The sequence below is a fragment of the Sminthopsis crassicaudata genome, chromosome 4 (assembly GCF_048593235.1).
Source record: "Sminthopsis crassicaudata isolate SCR6 chromosome 4, ASM4859323v1, whole genome shotgun sequence".
NCBI classification, from domain to species: Eukaryota; Metazoa; Chordata; class Mammalia; order Dasyuromorphia; family Dasyuridae; genus Sminthopsis; species Sminthopsis crassicaudata.
The window spans coordinates 295,254,821-295,275,766 of record NC_133620.1 but is presented as its reverse complement, the minus strand read 5'-3'; the positions used below and the strand labels follow the sequence as shown (position 1 = coordinate 295,275,766).

Sequence of the window (20,946 nt, the reverse complement as noted above, 5' to 3'; positions counted from 1 at the left end):
AACTCTTTAAAATAAGTAGTTTTAGAATTTTGAGAGAGAGTGTGTGTGTGTGTGTGTGTGTGTGTGTGTGTGTGTGTGTGTGTATAGCTTCTATCTTATAGATGCGGAAATGAAGGTTCAGTAGTTAAGTATCTTGCTTAGAGACATAGCAAATAACTGCTGGCACTGAATAAATGCTGAATGAATGGGCCATTCTTTCTCTAGAGTTTTTCTCTCTCATCACTATTTTCCAAGACTTGGTTATCCCCATTTCCCACTCTTCTTGCCCCTTCTTCTCACTTTTCTCTCCCAACTTTCCCAGGAAAATGAGGATGAAGTGGATGTTGAGGTGACCTGGGCAGCCTCAGAAGGGATAGAAAGTCCAGAAGACACAACTCATGGAGCTCTTACCCCCACTGTCAAGCCCCCATCCCCTCCTCCCTCAAGCTGGGAACGGGTGTCCAGGTTGATGGAAGAAGACCCTGCTTTCCGACGTGGCCGTCTTAGGTGGCTCAAACAGGAGCAGCAACGCCTTCAGGGGCTACAAGGCCTTGCTGGAGGCCGAGGTGGGGGGCTTCGAAGACCTCCTGCCCGATTTGTTCCACCCCATGATTGCAAATTGCGATTTCCCTTCAAGAGCAATCCCCAGCACCGAGAGTCATGGCCTGGGTTTGGGGAAAGTGGAGAGGCTTTGGCCATACCCCAGCCCTCTGAGGAGGGTACTCTTGTATCAACACCTACTTCTAGAAGGCTTCCCAGTCCTCGACGGCCCCACAGGCCTCGGAGGAACTCCCTGGATGGAGGGGGCCGCCCCCAGGGTGGGGGTCCCAACCAACCTGAGTCCCAACAGTTTCAACTCAAGAAGCACAATTATTATCCCCAGCAGCTTCAACCTTACCCAGCTCAGCGGCCCTCTGGTCCGCGATATCCTCCCTACACCACACCTCCTCGAATGAGACGACAGCGCTCAGCCCCTGACCTCAAGGAAAAGGGGGCAGCTATGTGAGGAGAGAGCGTAACTGGGGCTCCTTGCTTAGAGGAGAGATGTGGGTTACTGCTCCCCCAGTTATAGGATTATTGGCACAAGTAGGGACAGATAAGAAGGGCAGAGTAGGTGTTGGGGGGCTTGAGAAGGTTGGTCTAAGAGTTGGAGGAAGTAGTAGGATGCACAGTGTAGTGTTGCCAGGAGTAAACCAAAGGGAAGAGAAGGAAAGGGGGATAGGCTGCCTTAAGGCCATGTCTCCCAGAGGGGGACTTCCCCCCAAATGCTGCTAAGAGTGGGGTGCTGTATAGCCAGTTTTGTGTGTGTGTGTGTTTTTTTTTTCTTTGTTTTCAAGTGGGGCAGGTATGATGACATAAGAGGGCATTACAAAATTCCCTCCCCAAACCAGTGGGTTTCCATGTTAAGGGGATGAAGCCATCCTAAGATTTCTCCTCCCCCCACAGGCCTTCCAATATATTTTCAGGGGCATGCCAGGTGTAGTTGGGGTCCCACAGCATGGTGGGACCCTTCATTAAAAGGAAGCAAACAGGGAGGTCTGTGGCTCATTATTGGTGGTATGATGGTGTATATGGGGGGGGGGCAAAGGGGAGAGATGTGTAATAGAGTGGAATAGAAAACTAGGAGAATCAGCAAAGCGCTGTGCAGATTTGTCTTGGATGTGAGTCCATTGAATGGCCTCCATGCCTAGGCTGAACACACCCTGGGTTGCTTTTTTTAGGGGAAGGGTGGTGGTGGTGGTGGTGATGAACAGGGGAGTGCCATTTTAATGAGGGGAACCTGCTCTTTACCCATTCTTGGAAAATTGCAAGGCATCTATAAAGGAAATTCTTTTGATTTATTCCTCACTTTGATAGTGCTTTGGTCATGTTTTTCCCTAAAGAATATAGTCCAGGGATTATTTTACTTAACAGCATAGTACTTGCTATGAGGAGTCACAATACACTGAACATTTAAATTAGCAACAAAAAGGGTTCCCAGGCAATGGGGCCTCCAGACCCATAACCTGGGTCTTAGGATTCTTACACTTTTTCTCCCAAACACTACACTTCACTTTACTCCTTTAGCTCTTACAGAAGAGGAAGAGGAGGTAGAACTATTATTGTGAAGTTCCTGATTCAAAGCCAAGACACAGTGTCCTAGAGTGGGGATGGGACAAAGGATTTCATAGCGGAAACTGACTCCGTACAATTACTACTGCACACTGTTTGAAAGTTACTTTATCACAGAACTTAGATTTTATAAAAGCACTTTACAGTTACACTATCCAAACATCTTGCCCTTACTAAAGTCTTATCAAGTGTCACTATCACCTCTTTTCTCATTACACTGAAGAGAGGAGGGGAGTTGAATGGAGAATGGAGATTCAAGAAAAGCCTTATTGATGCATTGGAAAAGCAGCTTTCTACAAAAAACATCACCCTGTTACTTATATTTAATAATGAAATATCCCTTATTGGATGTATTGTCTATACATTTGTGTTGATCTTTCTTGATCATATTCACATTTTCAGCCTTTGCCATCATTTAAGAGAATGAATGCCCACTTTAGGTTTTGCATCTACCAGTGCCATAACTACACCGGGGCAACTTATTTTTTGTCCTCAAGTGCTCAATTTAGAAAGAGTTGAAAGCATTTATCTTTCAACAATATAGAAACAAGAGTTAAGTATTAAAAGGTAGGTGGGGACAGTTTTCTCCCTTTCCTCCTCTACCACAGCAACTCAATTGAGATTTTACCATGGCTAGTTTCCTGGTGTCATTTGTGGTAGTTTTTATCTGGTGCAAAAATTAGTAGTTTGCACTCCTGTTTTTTAGCTCCTAAACTATTTTTCAGACTTCAGGAGTTGGAAATGTTTGCTTTAGGATTCAGTGATTTGATGAATAAATGCATTTCCATCCTAATCACATCTTTAGCAGTTTTAGAGATTGTCTACTTTGTTTTCAACTTTTCAGTAGAGATTTTTTTCAGTCTTTTCCTTATGAAAACCTTTGCAACTCTTTGATACTTCACCTGACTCCTAAGTCTTTTCCAATTTTACCTTGTCTCTGATGACAGCACTTGCACCCAGTCTAAGTGTAGATGAATATTTTAAATTGGAATGGGAAGTTCTCCATTTTGCTGTTACCATCCTTACTTGACGACTGATTTCTTGTTTGGCAGCTGATTATAGAGATACTTTTGGATTATTTAACTGATAGGTCATTAACTCATTGGGAAACTTACTCTGGTACCAGACTCTACAGAAGATAAAAATCACTTGCCCATGAGGAGCCTTTATTCCAATTAGGGACACTAACTGCACATGTAACTAAACATTCGTGTCTATAGTGTAAGGTATTCATGGATGCCCCCCAACATTTTGTGAAATAGAACAGGCATCCTTGCCTTTATAGCTGGGGAAATTTACTCAGAAAAGGTGTGTTAATAGTCATAGTAACTTTGTACCAAGGTATAATTCAGTGTAACCTATGCCTGAGAGCAGGGTGTGGGGAACATGCTAAATGTACCCAAACTTAACAGAGTACTTGTCCATGGTGAGGAATCAGCCCTTGTCATTTCTGTATTTAGATCAAAGTTGTATTGATTTTTAGTAGCCATTTATAAATATTCCCCCTCCAACCCACCATTGCAAGGATATTTGAAACCACCAACATCATAACCCACATCCATAGTCTTTTTTATCAAGCAGAGAAGACACCAAAAACTTAAGATATAGTCAATGTTTATGTATAATCTTATCATTGGGGAGTTGAAATTCTCATAATAGGTGGAACAGTCTCTGCCTTGGAAATAAAATTATAACTGTTCTAGTGGAGGAAGGAAAGAGGAGATCTAGATATAGGCATTTGGATATGGAATTCTTTTTGTATATTTGCTCTTAAAATTTAGAAATTTCTTATCCTGGGGGAAATTGAGGGGCCTAACAGTTACTGATGGAGTCAGGGCTATTGATAACCTTGTGGGCAGTAATTTTGGGATTGATCCTGGTGGATTGTAGTGGTCACAAACTGCCTAGGAAAAAGCCAAGAACAGAACCCGCTTTCCCCAAATTTACAGCATCCAAATACTCAAACACCAGTATAGCAGAGGAAATGGAAAGAAGGGGAAACCACTTATATTATGCTTCCCATAAAGATTGCCTTCCTCATCCTTTCTATGGTCTGCAGTAATGACTGGTTAAGGTTTGTTCCTTTAGCAACCCAAAAAGGTTTGGGAGAATAAACATGTTTTAGGAGATTGTGGGTAGAAGAGGGTGCTGCATAGTAGTGTTTTAATATTTTCATTTTAATTATGTCCAATAAACTATGTTGCCAAAGTACATTGAATTTGGACTTGTGTATATTATGTGATCATAGATTTTGAGTTGAAAGAGACCTTAGAGGTCATTGAATGTTCATTTTATAGACAAACCTAAAAGTAATTTTCCCAGGTCACACAGCTAATGTCTGATGTAGTATTTGAATTCCTATCTTATTGATTCCAAATCTTTCCAATCCTGATTCTGTTTAATACTCTATGCTATCTATTTCTCTAGCGGGGAAAGGTGATCTATGAATAGAGAAGATTCCATAGAGGAGGCTAAAGACTGATTATAAATGTCCTGATAAATATTTCATACCGTTACTAGTTAAAATTCCAAACCTGGTCAGGTTAAAGCAGTAGGGAATAGGAGTAGTTTATGGACTGATCAGTTTCTGGTAGTATGTGGAGATACTTGAGCTTCCCTTCCTTCTTCCCTCCCTTTGTCCATTTAGGGTATCATATCCTTACCTATAGATGCTCTTAAAAGCATTCTTTTTTTGTCTTTTGCACTTCTGAACCCTCCCAAGTATCTTGGGGTTTACTGGCTGGATTTCTTTCTAAAGGATCAATCTGATTCTAATTGGGCACCAATAGGTCCTGGACCAAGCCCTGTTTGGTCAGTATTTGGGTCCCGATTGGCTGAGATTGAAAGTAAATATGTAAATAATTATAAATTAAAAAAGAATATAAATAATGTAAAGCATTTCTGCTTTGACCAGAAACCCTGAGGGTATTTCCCTTCTCAGATTCATTTAATTTTTTGGGAGGGGACTAGAAAAGGAGATTCTTTGTCTCAATTGCTACCTTGTTTTAATCACTGAATAGGTGCGGCCTCAGTCAAACTGAGATCTGTGAAGATCTTTACTGAAAAAGGCCAAGGTCTTTATCCAGTCTTCTTGATCTATATTTCCCCACTGGACCCAGATGGATTTTGGAGGGGAAGGTGAGGCAGATGACCTTGTACAGCCCTCCTTAATTTAAATCCAATTCACTTGCATATCATGGCATTATCTCCTTGTCATGGTCCTCTTTGAGAATGAAGAACAGCAGAAAACCACTATTAGTAAAGAGCATGTGCAGACTATAAATATCATGTTTAATGTTCTCTTCTCTAAAATATAATTGTTCTCTGTGGGCAGATCTCTTGGGGAGCTTCTGGGAGCAGCCTTAGTTTCAGTTCAGTTCAATAATCCCAAATTCAGCCAGGAGTTAAAGTCCAGATCCTTTATTGTCTCTTCCAAAATCTTATCTCCTTCACTTGGGGCTCGGGTAGTTTTCTGGAGGCCTTCCTCTCTCCTTGGTTCCCAAGAGCTCTTTCCGCTAGTCCTTTGTCTCTGCCAGCTTCAGCCTCTCATCTTCCTAATGTCTCTAGCCAGTACAAAGGTGGAAGTGGGAATGAACCTTTTTTTTTTTTAATTTTTAAAATTTTTTTATAATTATAACATTTTTTGACAGTACATATGCTTAGGTAATTTTTTACATTATCCTTTGCATTCCCGTTCTGTTCCGAATTTTCCCCCTTCTTCCCTCCACCCCCTCCCTTAGATGGCAGGCATTCCCATACATATTAAATATGTTATAGTATATCCTAGATACAATATATATATGTGCAGAACCGAATTTTGTTATTGTTGTTGTTTTAAAGGAAGAATTGGATTCAGAAGGTAAAAATAACCTGGGAAGAAAAAACCAAAAAAAAATGCAAACATTTACACTCATTTCCCAGTGTTCCTTCTCTGGGTGTAGCTGATTCTGTCCATCATTGATCAATTGGAATTGAATTAGGTCTTCTCTATGTTGAAGATATCCACTTCCATCAGAATACATCCTCATACAGTATCGTCGTTGAAGTGTATGATGATCTGATTCTGCTTATTTCACTCAGCATCAGTTCATGTAATTCTCTCCAGGTCTTACTGAAATCATTCTGCTGGTCATTTCTTACAGAACAATAATATTCCATAACATTCATATACCATAATTTACCCAACTATTCTCTAATTGATGGACATCCATTCATCTTCCAGTTTCTAGCCACTACAAAAAGGGCTGCCACAAACATTTTGGCACATCCAGGTCCCTTTCCCTTCTTTAGTATTTCCTTGGAATATAAGCCCAGTAGTAGCCCTGCTGGATCAAAGGGTATGCACAGTTTGATAACTTTTTGGGCATAATTCCAGATTGCTCTCCAGAATGGTTGGATTCTTTCACAACTCCACCAACAATGCATCAGTGTCCCAGTTTAGTGGGAATGAATCTTGACTCTGCCTCCAAGAGTGGGATTGTGGGTTTCTGTAGGCTTGTGAATCTCATGGAAGTCAATTCCAGTTATGAATCTCCCAAAGTCCATGAGTGGGTTTGTCCTTTAGACTTGTGAATCTCCCTACTGAATCCTGGCTCTTAATCTCCTGGAGCTTCTAGTGGGCTTGTCCTTTTATATGCTCTTCTAAAGGTGTGAACTCTTAAAGGTGTGAAAGGTGTGAACTCTGAACTAGAGAAGCAAGCTAAATTAGACAACTGACTTAGCACCTTGTAAGAATCCTAACAATAAAAACATTGTTCCTTCCCACAAAGAAGTTGTCTCAGCTGACATGGAGATGTTTACCTAGCTATTTGTAACTTTAAGGTTTATAAAGGACTTTACACATATTCTTTTGTTTTGTATTATTAATATTTCCTTTACCCAGAGATCAAAGAATTAAAGGGGAAAACAAGACAAAAATAATCTGGCAAACTAACCAATACATCAAAAAGATTAACACTCTCATGTCTGCAAAGAAGAGACATAATGGTGTCTTCTCATATCTTTTTTTTTCAGGTCAAATTTGATTCTTACAAATTTTTTTTATTTTATTTTTTACAATGTTCAGTTTACATTGTTACTCTTTCCATTTACTGTTGTAGCCATTGGGAGTACTGTTTCCTTAGTTCTACTTTTGGATCAGTTCCTGTAAATCTTTCTCTTGGTTAAGCTACAGAGAAGATGGCAAGGTCTGGTGGTCCTGGGATGAATGTCTGGCAAGGCTCAGAGATCCATGGGGTGCATTGAAAAATATAGTGGAAGGATGATGGAAAAGTCTGGTGCTTCTTCATCTTACTAAAGGGATTGTAATTGGTGTAATTGGTGATCCAAACAGTGGGGAGGGGAGAGGGAAGGGGAGAGATTCCTGTTCTGGAGGATCTGAGATAGACCCAATTGGAATGGAAATTGGCTCAAAGGTAAAAATAGAGCAGGAACTTTGTCATAGTAAGCTTCTACCTGAAAGTAGAAAAAGATAAGAAACATAATTAGGAAGATTGAGAGGAAGGGAAGATCTAAACAGGACGGAGGGAGGCTGGTAAGGGCATCCCAGGTTGCTTATTATGGATGATGAGCTGGCAAAGAATACAGAGAAGGAAAAGACAGGTGGATGACCAGTGGGCACAATCATACTAGTAAATGTTTAACTCTGAAAAGGCTCAGATACACTGAGTTTAAGATACACTTAAGTTTACCCTGCATCATTAACATTTTCTCCATCATCTTACATCTAGACGATGAATAATCAAAGGCTGCTTTATTTTGAAGGTCTAAGTTTTGTTTCCCCTCCCCCACTTAATTGTTTTTTTTCTAATTACACATAAAGATAGTTTTCAACATTTACTTTTATAAGATTTTGAGTTCAATTTTTGTTTCTCTGAGCCAATTCCTTTCCCTCTTCCCTCCTCAAAATGGCCTTTCTTAATTCCATCATGAGTCTTTTGAAATTATCTTAGACCATTATATTATTGAGAAGAGGTATATCAAAATGGATTATTGCACAATGCTGTTGTCACTGTGTACTGTGTTTTTCTGATTCTGTTCATTTCACTCAACAGCAATTCATGTAAGTCCAGGTTTTTCTGAAATCTACCTGCTCATCCATTTCTTCCTTTTTTTGGTTTTAATATTTCTTTTTATTTAATATTTTTATTTCTCCTGGTTACATGTAAGAATTTTTTACACATTTTAAAAATTTTGAGTACCAGATTTTCTATCTTCTTTAACACTTCTCCCCCACTGAGAAGGCACATAGGAAGTAATACAAATCATTTCCATAAAAGTCATATTGTGAAAGAAAACAGAGATCTCCATCACCACAAAAAAAAGCAACCCTCAAAAAAAATTTTAAACTACACTTTAATCTGTATTCAGACACAATTAGTTCTTTCTCTGGGTATGGATAGCAGTTTTTATCATTAAGTCCTTCAGAGTTGTCTTGGCTCATTTATTGCTGAGAATAGCAGTCATTCATAGCTGTGATCATCTCACAATATTGCTATTACTTGTATGTAATACATTTAATTTTTTTCTGCTTATTATTTCTTATAGAACAATAGTATTCCATTATATTCATCTACAACAGCTTTTTTAGCCATTCCCCAATTTATAGGCATCCCCTCAATTTCCAGTTCTTTGCCACCACAAAAAGAATTACTATAAAATTTTTTGTATGTATGGGTCCTTTTCTGGTAAGGGACAGGCCAATTCTCTGAGAGCCTCCACATCTGTGGATCATAGCATCTGAAGGAGTTACAGGGCAGCCTTTGCTGACACAGGTGTTGCGGACTGGGAATGAGATAAACTGGAGGCAGAGGGAAGAGGAGAGAGGTCAGACAACGCAACAGCCTCTCAGTCAGAGAGGTCAGAGAACAGCAACTGCCTCTCAGTTTCTTGTCTCACAAAAGGAGATCCATTCTGCAGATCTGGGTTGGATCTCCAGCAGGCCTGTCAGGTGGCTCCAGTGACACAACACTTTTCCATGTTTTATGATCTTTTTGGGATACAGACCTAGTAGTGGAATTGCTGGATATACACAGTTTATACTGAGTATGCATAGTGGTATGTTTAGTTTTTCTCCAGAATAGTTGGATCGGTTCACAACTCCAATAGTGTATTAGTATCCCAGTTTTCCCACATCCCCTCCCATTACCTTCTCCATAGATCTGACAGGAAAAGTATTCTTTGCTCTCCTAATTTGCTTATAGTATCACCTTTATGTCTAAATCATGTACTCATTTTGACTTTATCTTGGTATAGGTGAAGACATTGTCAATGCCTAATTTCTGCCATAGTATTTTCCAGTTTCCCCAGCAGTTTTTGTCAAATAGTGAGTTCTTATCCCAGAAGCTGGAGTTTTTGAGTTTATCAAACAGTAGATTACTGTAGTCATTTATTACTGTGTCTTGTGTATACAACTTATTCCACTGATTCACTACTCTATTTCTTAGCCAGTACCAAATAGTTTTGATGATTGTCATTTTGTAATATAGTTTTAGATTTGATATGGCTAGGCACCTTCCCTTGCATTTTTTCCCATTTCTTCCCTTGATATTCTTTATGTTTTGTTCTTCCGGATGAATTTAGTTATTATTTTTTGTAATTCTATAAAATAATTTTGGTTGTTTGATTTGTAGGGCACTAAATAAATAAATCAATTTAGTTAGAATTGTTATTTTTATTATATTAGTTTGGCCTACCCATGAGCAATTGATATTTTTCCAATTGTATAGATTTAACTTTATTTGTGTGAGGGGTTTTGTAATTGTGTAAGGTAGTTGTGATTGGTTCCTGGGTTTGTCTTGTCAGGTAGACTCCCAATATTTTGAATTGTCTACTGTTATTTTAAATGTTATTTCTCTTTCTATCTCTTGATACTGGGCTTTGTTGGTAATATTTAGAAATGCTTATGTTTTATTTAAGTTTATTTTATTTATCCTGTAACTTTGCTAAATTTGTTAATTGTTTCAAGTAGTTTTTTAATTGATTCTCTAGGAATCTTTGAGTACAGCATCATATCATCTACAAAGAATGATAATTTTATTTCCTCATTGCCTAGCCTAATTTCTTCAACTTCTTTTTCTTCTGTTTTTGCTAAAGCTAATATTTCTACTATGATATTGAATAATAGTAGTGATAATAGGCAACTTTGCTTCACTCCTAATCTTACTGGGAATGGTTCTAGCTTATCCCTATTATGTATAATGCTTACTTATGGTTTTAGAGAGATGTTGCTTTTCATTTAAAGGAAAACTCTATTTGTTCCTATGCTCTCTAGTGTTTTTAATAGGAATGAAATATGTATTTTGTCAAAAACTTTTTCTGTATATATTGAGATAATAATATGATTTTTGTTAGTTTTGTTATTACTTTGGTCAATTATGCTGATAGTTTTCCTAAAACTGAATCAGCTCTGCATTTTTGGTATACATCCCATTTGATCATAGTGTATTAAGTTGCTATAATCCCTTTGCCAATATTTTGTTTAAAATGTTTGCATCAATATTTATTAGGGAGATTGGTCTATGACTTTCTTTCTGTTTTGGCTCTTCCTGGTTTAGATATGTACACCATATTTGTATCATAAAAAGAACTTTGAAGGACTCTTGGTATATTGTCAAATAGTGAATATAATTTTGAAATTAATTGTTCTTTAAATGTTTGGTAGAATTCATTTGTAAATACATATGCCTCTGGAGATTTTTTTCTTAGGGAATTCATTAATATATTATTCAATTTCTTTTTCTAAAATGGGATTAGTTAAGTATTTTATTTCCTCTTCTGTTATCTGGACAATTTATATTTTTGTAATTATTTATCCATTTCACTTAGCTTGTTGGATTTATTAGCAAATAAGTTAGGCAAAATATCTCCTAATTATTGTTTTAATTTCTTCATCATGGGTGATGAATTCACTCTCTTAATTTTTAATACTGGCAATTTGGTATTCGCTTTTAAAAATCAAATTAACCAAAGGTTCATCTATTTTATTGTTTTCTTTCCATAAAACCAGCTCTAATTATATTTATTGTGTAGTTATATTTATTAATTCAGTAGTTTTCTTACTTTCAATGTTATAAATCTCTTCTTTGATTTTCAGAATTTCTAATTTAGTATTTATTGAGTTGAGGATTTTAAATTTGTTCTTCTAGCTTTTTTAGTTGCATGACCAAATCATTGATTTCCCCTATCTCTGTTTTATTTATGTAAGCATTTAGAGATATAAAATTTCCCATAAGAACTGCTGTGGCTGTATCTCATATATTTTGGTATGTTGCCTCTTCTCTTGGATGAAATTATTGATTATTTTTATGAATTGTTGTCTGACCCATTCATTCTTTAGGCTGAAATTGTTTAATTTCCAATTAGTTTTTAGTCTATCCATGACCCTTTATTGAATGTAATTTTTTTGCATAATGATCTGAAAAAGATGCATTTAATATTTTTTACCTCTCTACATTGATTTTGAGGTTTTTATGCCTTAATGGTCATAAAGTTTTTATGTAGTCATGGTCAGTTTTTATGTAGGTGCCATCTACTGTTGAGTAAAAGGTATATTCCTTTCTATCCCCATTCTGTTTTCTCCAAAGTCTATCATATCTAACTTTTCTAAAATTCTCTTCAATTTCTTAACTTCTTTCTTGTTTACTTTGTGGTTAGATTTATCTAATTTTGAGGTGGGAGGTTGAGATCCCTCACTAGTATAGTTTTGCTATCTATTTCTTCCTATAAATCACTTAATTTCTCCTCTAAGAATCTGGATGATATGCCAATTGGAGCATATATGTTTATTATTGATATTACTTCATTGTCTGTGGTGCCTTTTTAGCAAGATGTATTTTCCTTCCTTATCTTTTAATTAAATCTATTTTTGCTTTTGCTTTGTCTGAGATTCTGCTCCAGTCTTCTAACTTTATTCTATGTGTTTCACATCTATTTCTTCTAAACAATACATTGTAGGTTTATGCTTTTTAATCCACTCCTGCTTTCTGTTTCCATTTCATGGGAGAGTTCATTCCATTAATTTTCACAGTTATGATTACTATCTGTGTACTTTTTTTGTCCTATTTCATCCTATGTCTGTTCTCACCAGTGTTTTGTTTCAGACTATTGCCTTCCTTAATCTGCTCTCCCTTCTATCACTTCCTGCCTTTTCTTTCCCTTTTCCCCTCCTATTTCCCTATGGGGTAAGATAAATTTTCTATATTCAACTGAAAGTGTATGTTATTTCCTCTTTGATCCAAATCCCAAAACAGTAAATTCAAACAATGTTCATCCTCCGTTCTTTTCCTCTACTGTAATAGCTTTTTTGTGTCTCTTCATATGATGTAATTTAACCTATTTTGCCTTCCTTTTTCTCTTCTCCCAGTACAATCCTTAATTAATTAATTAATTAATATTATTTTGCTGAGGCAATTGGAACTAAGTGATTTGCCCAGGGTCACACAACCAGGAAGTGTTAAGTGCCTGAGGCCAGATTTGAACTCAGGTCTTCCTGACTTCAGGTCTGGTGCTCTATCCACTGCACCAATAATTTTTTTTCATGTCATCACATCAAAGTCAACTTATATCTACATTGTCTATATATTCTTCTGCCTTAATAAAGATAAAATTCTCAACAGTTACAAGTATCACCTTCCCATGTAAACAGTTTAATTTTATTTAATAAAATGTTTTTCTTCTCTATTTACCTTTTTATGCTTCTCTTGAATCTTGTATTTGAAGATTGAATTTTCTGTTTAGCTCTGGGCTTTTCATCAGGAATGTTTGAAAGTCCCCTATTTCATTGAATGTCCAGCTTTTCCTCTGAAAGATTATACTCAGTTTTACTGAATAGTTGATTATTGGTTGTAATCCTCTGTAAAGGGCTGAAACCCTTAAAAGGTATGTTTGAATCAGACAACTGAGCACTTAAGGCTAATTATCTATTTGACAATGACTCTATCAGCATATGTTTTGAAAAATGGCTCTTCTCACAGGTGTTACTGGCTCAATGTTTGATGTATACAGATAATCATAGGCAATGTTTAGAGGGTGGGATGAAACAATCCAGACTTCACTTTGCAACAGGAGGAGGAGGAGAAAAGTTGGTGATTTTGGACTCCAGAATCCAGGAGCCTCATGGCAGTTTTGTCTGTCTCCTTCACTTCTCCCCCAGACTTTAATTTATCCTGACTCCAGCTGATCCTGAGGCCTCCGGGAAGCTAGCCCAGACTTTACAATCCTTTTACTTCTTTTACCTTCCAAAATATTATATTTCAGATCCTTAAATTATTTAATATAGAAGCTACTAAGTCCTGTGTAGTTCTGACTGTGGTTCCATGATATCTGAATTGTTTCGTTTTGGCTACTTTAGTATTTTCTCCTTGATCTGATAATTCTGGAATTTGGCTACAATATTCATTGGAATTTCCAACTCTTTCAGAAGGTCATGAGTAGATTCTTTCAAAGACTATTTTACCCTTTGGTTTTAGAATATCAAGGCAATTTTTAAAAAAGACTCTGTCCAGCATAGCTCTTCTCAACAGTGAGGTAATTCAGGACAATTCCAATGGTCTTGTGATGAAGAGAGCCATCTGCACCCAGGGAGAGAACTGTGGGGACTGAGTGTGGATCATAACATAATATTTTCACTTTTTTATTGACGTTTGACCCATATTGTCACAGAAAAGCCATTCTAGATTTACTCATACTCCTCAGTATTTCTGCTTTGATGGAATCACTCTTGAAAACCATTTGAAATTATATTTCAAAGACTAAAATAGCTTAACTTTTGACTCAGAGATATCATTGCTTAGGCATATACATCAAGGAGATCAAAGACAGAAAAAGTTTCCATATGTAGAGTGATAAAGTCAAAAAGAGATAGCCCAAGATAAAAATAATTAACAGGAAATTATTGTCTGAGGAGAGGTTAAAGGAGATAACTTGAGACAAATAATTAATAGAATTTTAGAAATTCTTGTCTTGGATAACATCTCTGTGCAAACTTTGTTTTATGACCCTGGTTATATATAAAAAGAATTTCTAAAAATGCATTCCTCGCACTCGGTAGTCTTGCCTTGTGCCTGCCAACTGGCGTTCCCTTGCCAGCAGCTTGACCTTCCTAGAGGCCAAATGCTGTCTATCCCTTTACTATCAATAAAGACCTTGTTTTAATACAACATTGATAGCAAATTCATTCGCTATCTGGACCTGGCCTTAGTTACTTTGGGGAAGAAGAGAGAGGTAATCAGACCACCAGAAAAAGAGTTGATCCACCTTGGCTTAGAGCCTCAGATTTCTCCTCATCATTGCGGACCGCAGATATTGGGGAACTCTGAGAAAAGTATACTTGAAGCAAGGATACTTACAGCAGGGTATTTACTCAGTGTGATTAATGAGATGATGGCTCTCTACTTCACATATACTTAATATGGTGATGTAATGGTTCTACAGTTAGCACATGATCAGTGTGCTGTAGTGATGTAATTGTACTAAAATATATAAGGGCTGAGAGGATTTGAAATAAGGAAACTTGACTGTGTGTGTGCTCGAGCTCAGACTCCAGACTCCAGAAAAAGCTATCCTGGACATTACACCATATATACCAGGATGATCTTTGTAATAATCAATCAACAATAAACATTTATTAAGCATCTACTATAGCTCAGACACTGTTCTAAGTATAAAGGTGTAATGCCAGAGAAACTGAGGCAAGATAGAGATTAGAGAGTTTTAATATTTTATTGAAAGGGAGAGATTGTGCTGGGTCATGATGCCCCCAGGGCTGATGTCCAAAGCATCCAGCAGGGAATGTGTGCTTCCCATGAAGTATATATGCACGTGGTTCTAAGCTACCAGGGGGTAGACTGAGGCATGGGCGGAGTCAGAGTGCTGAGAGTGGGAAAGGACTATCAATCCAGTTCTGACAGGGTTGGGGAAGGCACAGACATTCATATTAGTTGGGATCAAGAAGAACAATGACAGAATGGGGGGAGGCACTGGACATTTTGATAAGAAGGGAGGGTTCTGGAGTCAAGATATCTAAGATAGAAGATATTTATCCTGATCAAACATCCCGATGATTAAGAGGGAAGGGTAGTGGTGTAGCCTGGGGGTTGGTGCAGAATGAGATAGGACAATTCAAGGAGACTGTGGCATAACAGAAGCTACAATAAAAAGCAAAAGACAATCTCCATACTCAAGGAGATTACTAATCTAATGAAAGAGACAATATGCAAACAATTATATACCAAAAAAAGCTATATATAAGATAAATGCAAAATTATAAACACAGGGAAAGCTTGGGAATTAAGAAAAGGGTAGAAGACAAAGATGTTCACTGAGAGCTAGCTAAAAAACTATGATATTAATATCACTATGCCATTAGAAATGAATTTTTTCCCCCCTTGAGGCTGGGGTTAAGGCTCAGGGTCACACAGTATTAAGTGTCTGAGACCACATTGAGCTCGGGTCCTCCTGAATTCAGGGCTGGTGCTCTATCCACTGCACCACCTAGCTGCCCCATACATGAAGTATTAAAAAAATGTTAAGGGAGGCGTTGATCACAGAACCCCTGGTCAACTGAGTCCCCTACTCCACCTTTTGAAAGGGAAAATGTAAAGTTTTGACACTTTGAATGGCTCATTTGTACTTTATAAAAGCATGGGAACTTAAATGGCCCATTTGAGTTAACCAAGGTAAAAGAAGAGCAAAATCAATAATCCTTTTCCTTCTTTATCTTCTCTCCACTAGCCAAGTTGAAGAGTCCATTGTCTTTACTAAATCTCAGCCTAGTTTCATGGCTTTCATATGCAAATAGGTGCCTCCAAAAAATGGGCCACTCAATAAGATTTACTGAATTTTTCTTTGTCAACTTTTGTTACAAGCACCACACTGGGAAAGGAGAGGAACATATTTTTAAATAAAAAAGGAGTAAAAACAATAGGCATCAATAAAACAAAACCAATCTCTAAGGCATTTCAAGAAATAATACTTCCAATAGCTTCTTTTTGCCCATGGCCCAGGATAGTCCATTTCATTTATATTGGTCTTGTTTCTAAGTCTTATCTAGGAGATCTCAGTTATTTTGCAAGTGATGAGAGTAAAACTCTGCTTGACCTGAGACAGGCCTGTAAAATTATGTAAAATCACCCAACAAAATGTATATACAAACCTAAATGGTCTTGCATCCTCTGGAGACAGGATTCTCTTAGACTTATGCATAAAATGGGTCTTCAGAAAATGTCTCCTTTGATATACAAACCCAAATTGTCTTGCATAAGCGCTTGGAAGAAGTCTGACAGTATATCAATTCTTGGACTCATGCATAAAATAGGTCTTCAAAAAAATGTCTCTTTGCAGATCACTTCTCTCTTGAGAATGATATGCCCACCAAGAGAATCTGTCTTGGTATTCCCTTAAAAATAAAGCTTTTTTACCATAGCCTTTGGGTTTAGCAAGATTCCTTGGTTGAAAACTTGTGCCTTAGAGAACAAGGAGATCTCAACCATTCCTGCCTAACCTCTTCATCGGTACCCTTGCCCTCATCACTAGCACCAGATTAACATGAGATAGAATATAGTGATGGGGGTTGAAGTCCCTTTAAGATTCCTTTCTAATTGTCCATGGCTGACCTTGATTCACAAATCCTGGTCAAAGGCACCCTTTGAATATCTGGGCCCAGCCCCCACTCTCAGCTCAGCTTCCCCCAGCCCTCACCTGATCTGAGCTAACTGAAAAGCCCGCCGAGAACTTAGGGTTACCGCCCATCTTCTTTTGGGTATAAAAGAGGTGAGCCAGAATGCCCTCATTGCAGGAGCCCTTCCAGCCAAGACATGGTTGGTATCCTTCCAGCCATGTAGGAGTCCCTGCCCGCCCAGCGGCCACCTCTGGCCCTGGTGTCTAACTGAACTTTACTTCCAAATTCCTACAATAAACCTTTTATTTATCAATCTGGGTTTTCGGGCCTGTAAATTCATTTTACAGGGGACACTGCACCTCATGGGATTATCTATGCGCTGACAAATGGGGTTCCCCCTTTCCTTTCCCTCATTAATAGAACACATTTTTCTTCTTATTATTTTTTTCTTATTAATTTTATAATTATAACATTTTTTGACAGTACACATGCATAGGTAATTTTTTTTTACAGCATTATCCCTTGTACTCCCTTTGTTAATATTACTATTCTGCTGCTGCTTGGGTATGTAATTCCTCATCTTGATCAAGAAATTACTTTTCTCTTAAAGAAGGGAAAGGGACTCACATGTACAAAAATGTTTGTGGCAGCCTTTTTGTAGTGGCAAGAAACTGGAAACTGAATGCAGGTCCATCAACTGGAGAATGGTTGAATAAGTTATGGTATATAAATGTTATGGAATATTATTGTTCTGTAAGAAATGACCAGCAGGATGAATATAGAGACTTACATGAACTGATGTTGAGTAAAATGAGCAGAACCAGGAGAATATTATACATGACAACAACAAAATTATACGATAAACAATTCTGATGGATGTGGCTCTTTTCAACAATGAGATGATTCAAACCAGTTCCAGTTGTTTAATAATGAAGAGAGTCAGCTATACCCAGAGAGAGAACTATATGAGTGTGGACCACAACCAAGCATTTCCACTCTTTCTGTTATTGTTTGCTTGCATTTTCCTTTTCCTTCAGGTTTTTTCTTTCTTTCTAGATCCAATTTTTCTTGTGCATCAAGATAACTATGAATATGTATACATATATTGGATGTAACATATACTTTAACATATTTAACATATATTGGACTACCTGCCATCTAGGGGAGAGGGTGGAGGGAAGGAGGGAAAAGTTGGAAGGTTTTGCAAGGATCAATGTTAAAAAATTACCCATGCATATGTTTTGTAAATAAAAGCTATAGTAATAATAATTTTTTAAAAAAAAAGAAAGAAATTACTCTTCCAGTGATTCCTTGCTTGACATCTGCTGCTACATGTTTATTGCTACATAAAGACTGCCAGGGCCAACATTCCTTCTGACTATTGAACATATTTCCAGTTGTGTGTTGAGTCAGTTCCACAGAGACTTTCTCATACCCATCATCTACATTGAATTAAGAGTATTAGGAGTATTGAATTTGTATCAAGGATAGAGTTTCCAACAGGGGGAACCCTGAAACTGTCCTCCCTGACTATGGGGGGGGGAGCCATGGAGGTGAACTCCGAGATACTCTCCTCTGGGAGAGGCCCACCTCAGGGAGTCAAGATAAAGTGGTTTCATTCTCTTATCTTGATGGCGATTAGCTGCACCCTCTATTGAGCTGAAAATTAGTCCAGGACCACTTCTACTTAGCTCTAACTTAAGTGGTCTCATTCAACTGGAAATCTAGGCCTGGGGGCAGTGATGCCATTGAAAAAATCTCATTCTTTTTTAAAAAAATTAATTAATTTTAAATTATAGCTTTTTATCGATAGAACATATGCATGGGTAATTTTTGCAACATTATCCCTTCTGTTCCAACTTTTCCCTTCCCTCCCTCCACCCCCTCCCTAAATGGCAGGCAGTCTTATACATATTAAACATGTTAAAGAATATCTTAAATACAATATATGTGTACACATCTGTACAGTTTTCTTGTTGTACAAGAAAAATTGGATTCAGAAAATAAAAATAACCTGGGAAGAAAAACAAAAATGCAAGTAGTCCACATTCATTTCCAAGTGTTCCTTTTCTGGGTATAGCCGATTCTGTCCATCATTGATCAATTGGTACTGAATTGGATCTTCTCTTTGTCAAAGATATCCACTAAGGAATCTCATTCTTATAAAAAAGGCAATTTTAAACTCATTTCTTTGCAGAATGTCCGAAGCAGAGTTATGCGTTGTCAAGGAACCTTTCTCCTTGGCATAGCTGCCTGGCAGGACTCCTGCTTGCTGTGAAGCCATTCTCTTCTCAGTAATAAACCTTTTGTTATTTCTCTGCTAGGACTTTGTCTCTCAGAAGTCAGTCTTCCTAGCCAAGCTGGCTTTTGCAGTGCCAACAATAAAACAGTCAAACTTTTCAGGTTCATGAATTCTTTGATGTTGAATCTGCGCTGACCAGAAGGGGATTCTCACACCTCAACCTTGCACTGCCACTAATCGCATCATTTCAAAGTTTATGTAGCATTTTTAGCCTTTATAACAACCCTTGAAATGAACTTTGGGGATGTGATTATTTTCATTGTTGTGGTTTTGCTGATTAGTCTTGTCTTTGACCACATTTAGGGTTTCTTGACAAAGATGCTGGAGTGGTTTGCTATTTCCTTCTCCAATTCATTTTACAGAAGAGTAAGTGAGACAAATATGGTTAAATGACTTGTACACTAGTAAGTCCAGATTAAAACTTAGCTCCTGCCAACTTCAGGGCCGGCACTCAATCCACTGTACCACCTAGATGCCATTTTATGGATTAGCAAACTGGGGACCAGAAATTAAATGACTATATCCATGTTCTCACAAATAGTAGATTTCAGACAACTTAAACCCAAGTATCCTTCTTGGATTAAATCTCTATTGACTTTCTTTTTTTTTTTCTTTTCTTTCCCTTTTTGTCCAACTTGGGATTGTTGTTTCACTGAAATTCTTTACAAACTAACTTCCATATCTCCCTATGTCAGCACAATGGAGAAAGAATTGAATACAAACAAATTCTGACTTTGCTACTTGGGTATATTTGGGCAAGACACTTTCCCAATCTGGGCTACCACAGAGTCTAGTGTTGTAATAGGCCCAATTTGAATGAGGCTGGTCTTGTAGTTCAGGTTTGAGATTGCAGTGAAAGGGAATAATTACAGATTATTTAACAATTAACAAAAGTAGGTTACTTAGCTATGTCAAGGAATGGATATTCAGGGAGAACATAGCAAGTAGTTTGGGTATAGCTTTCTTGACCTTATGTTATTCATGCTGGTCAGCTTGCACAAGGGATGGGGCATTTAATTCTCTGGGTTTTTTATGTAGGGGGAAGGGTATTGAAACTTATGCTGAGTCTGCCTGAATGACTCTATTGCTTCCAGTCTTGCTTATCTTTCTGTACGTGTTACTCAGTCTGTTGGGAGAGGTAGCTTGTACTTTACTCCCATCTCCTCTTCCTTTATATTACCTTCTAGTTAATATATAGCCATATGCACTTCCATCCTGTCTCCCTTATCTCTAATCTTTCCCTATGATATGCCAGTGAGGAAGAAGCTGAGACTCAATGGCCCATGCCCTTTTGTATATGTTTATCTATCAGCATTATCTTGGTCTTCTTTAGAAAAGCCCTTCTTGGAAAGGACCCGCATGTGCAGAAATGTTTGTGGTGAGAAATTGGAAACTGAGTGGATGCTCAATGATTGGAGAATGGCCGAACAAGTTATGGTATATGAATGCTATAGAATATTAGTGTTCCATGAGAAGTGATCAGGAGGATAATTTTAGAGAGAATTACATGAACTGATGCTAAGTGAAAGGAGCAGAACCAGGAGATCAATGTACATGGCAACATCAATATTATATGACAATCAATTCTGATGAACACATGACTCTTTCCAACAATGAGATGATTGATGCCAGTTCCAATGGTCTTGCAATAAAGAGAGCCATCTACACCCAGAGAAAGAGGACTGTGGGAACTGAATGTGGATCACTTAATAACTTTCTCATTCTTTTTGTTGTTTGCTTGCATTTTGTTTCTTATTCATTTTCTTTCCTTTTTGATCTGATCTTTCTTGTGTAGTAAGATATTTGTACAAATATGTTTACATATTTGTAAACATGTATTTAACATGTATAGCATATATTGGATTACTTGTCATCTAGGGGAAGAGGTGGAGGGAAAGAGGGGAAAATCTGAAACACAAGGCTATGCAAGGGTCAA

At 37.6% G+C, this 20,946-nt stretch overlaps 1 protein-coding gene across 5 annotated transcripts in view; it reads left to right on the top strand.

The window, feature by feature from the left end:
* The window catches only part of KIF1C (kinesin family member 1C), a 31,612-nt gene extending 27,310 nt beyond the window's left edge, over positions 1-4,302 (top strand). For all 5 annotated transcript variants that reach the window (XM_074311681.1, XM_074311684.1, XM_074311680.1 and 2 more), the window contains one exon: positions 302-4,302. In XM_074311681.1, coding sequence (XP_074167782.1) covers positions 302-985 — 684 coding nt within the window. In that variant the 3' untranslated portion in view covers positions 986-4,302. The remainder of the gene's footprint in view (positions 1-301) is intronic.
* Positions 4,303-20,946: the final 16,644 nt, after the last annotated feature.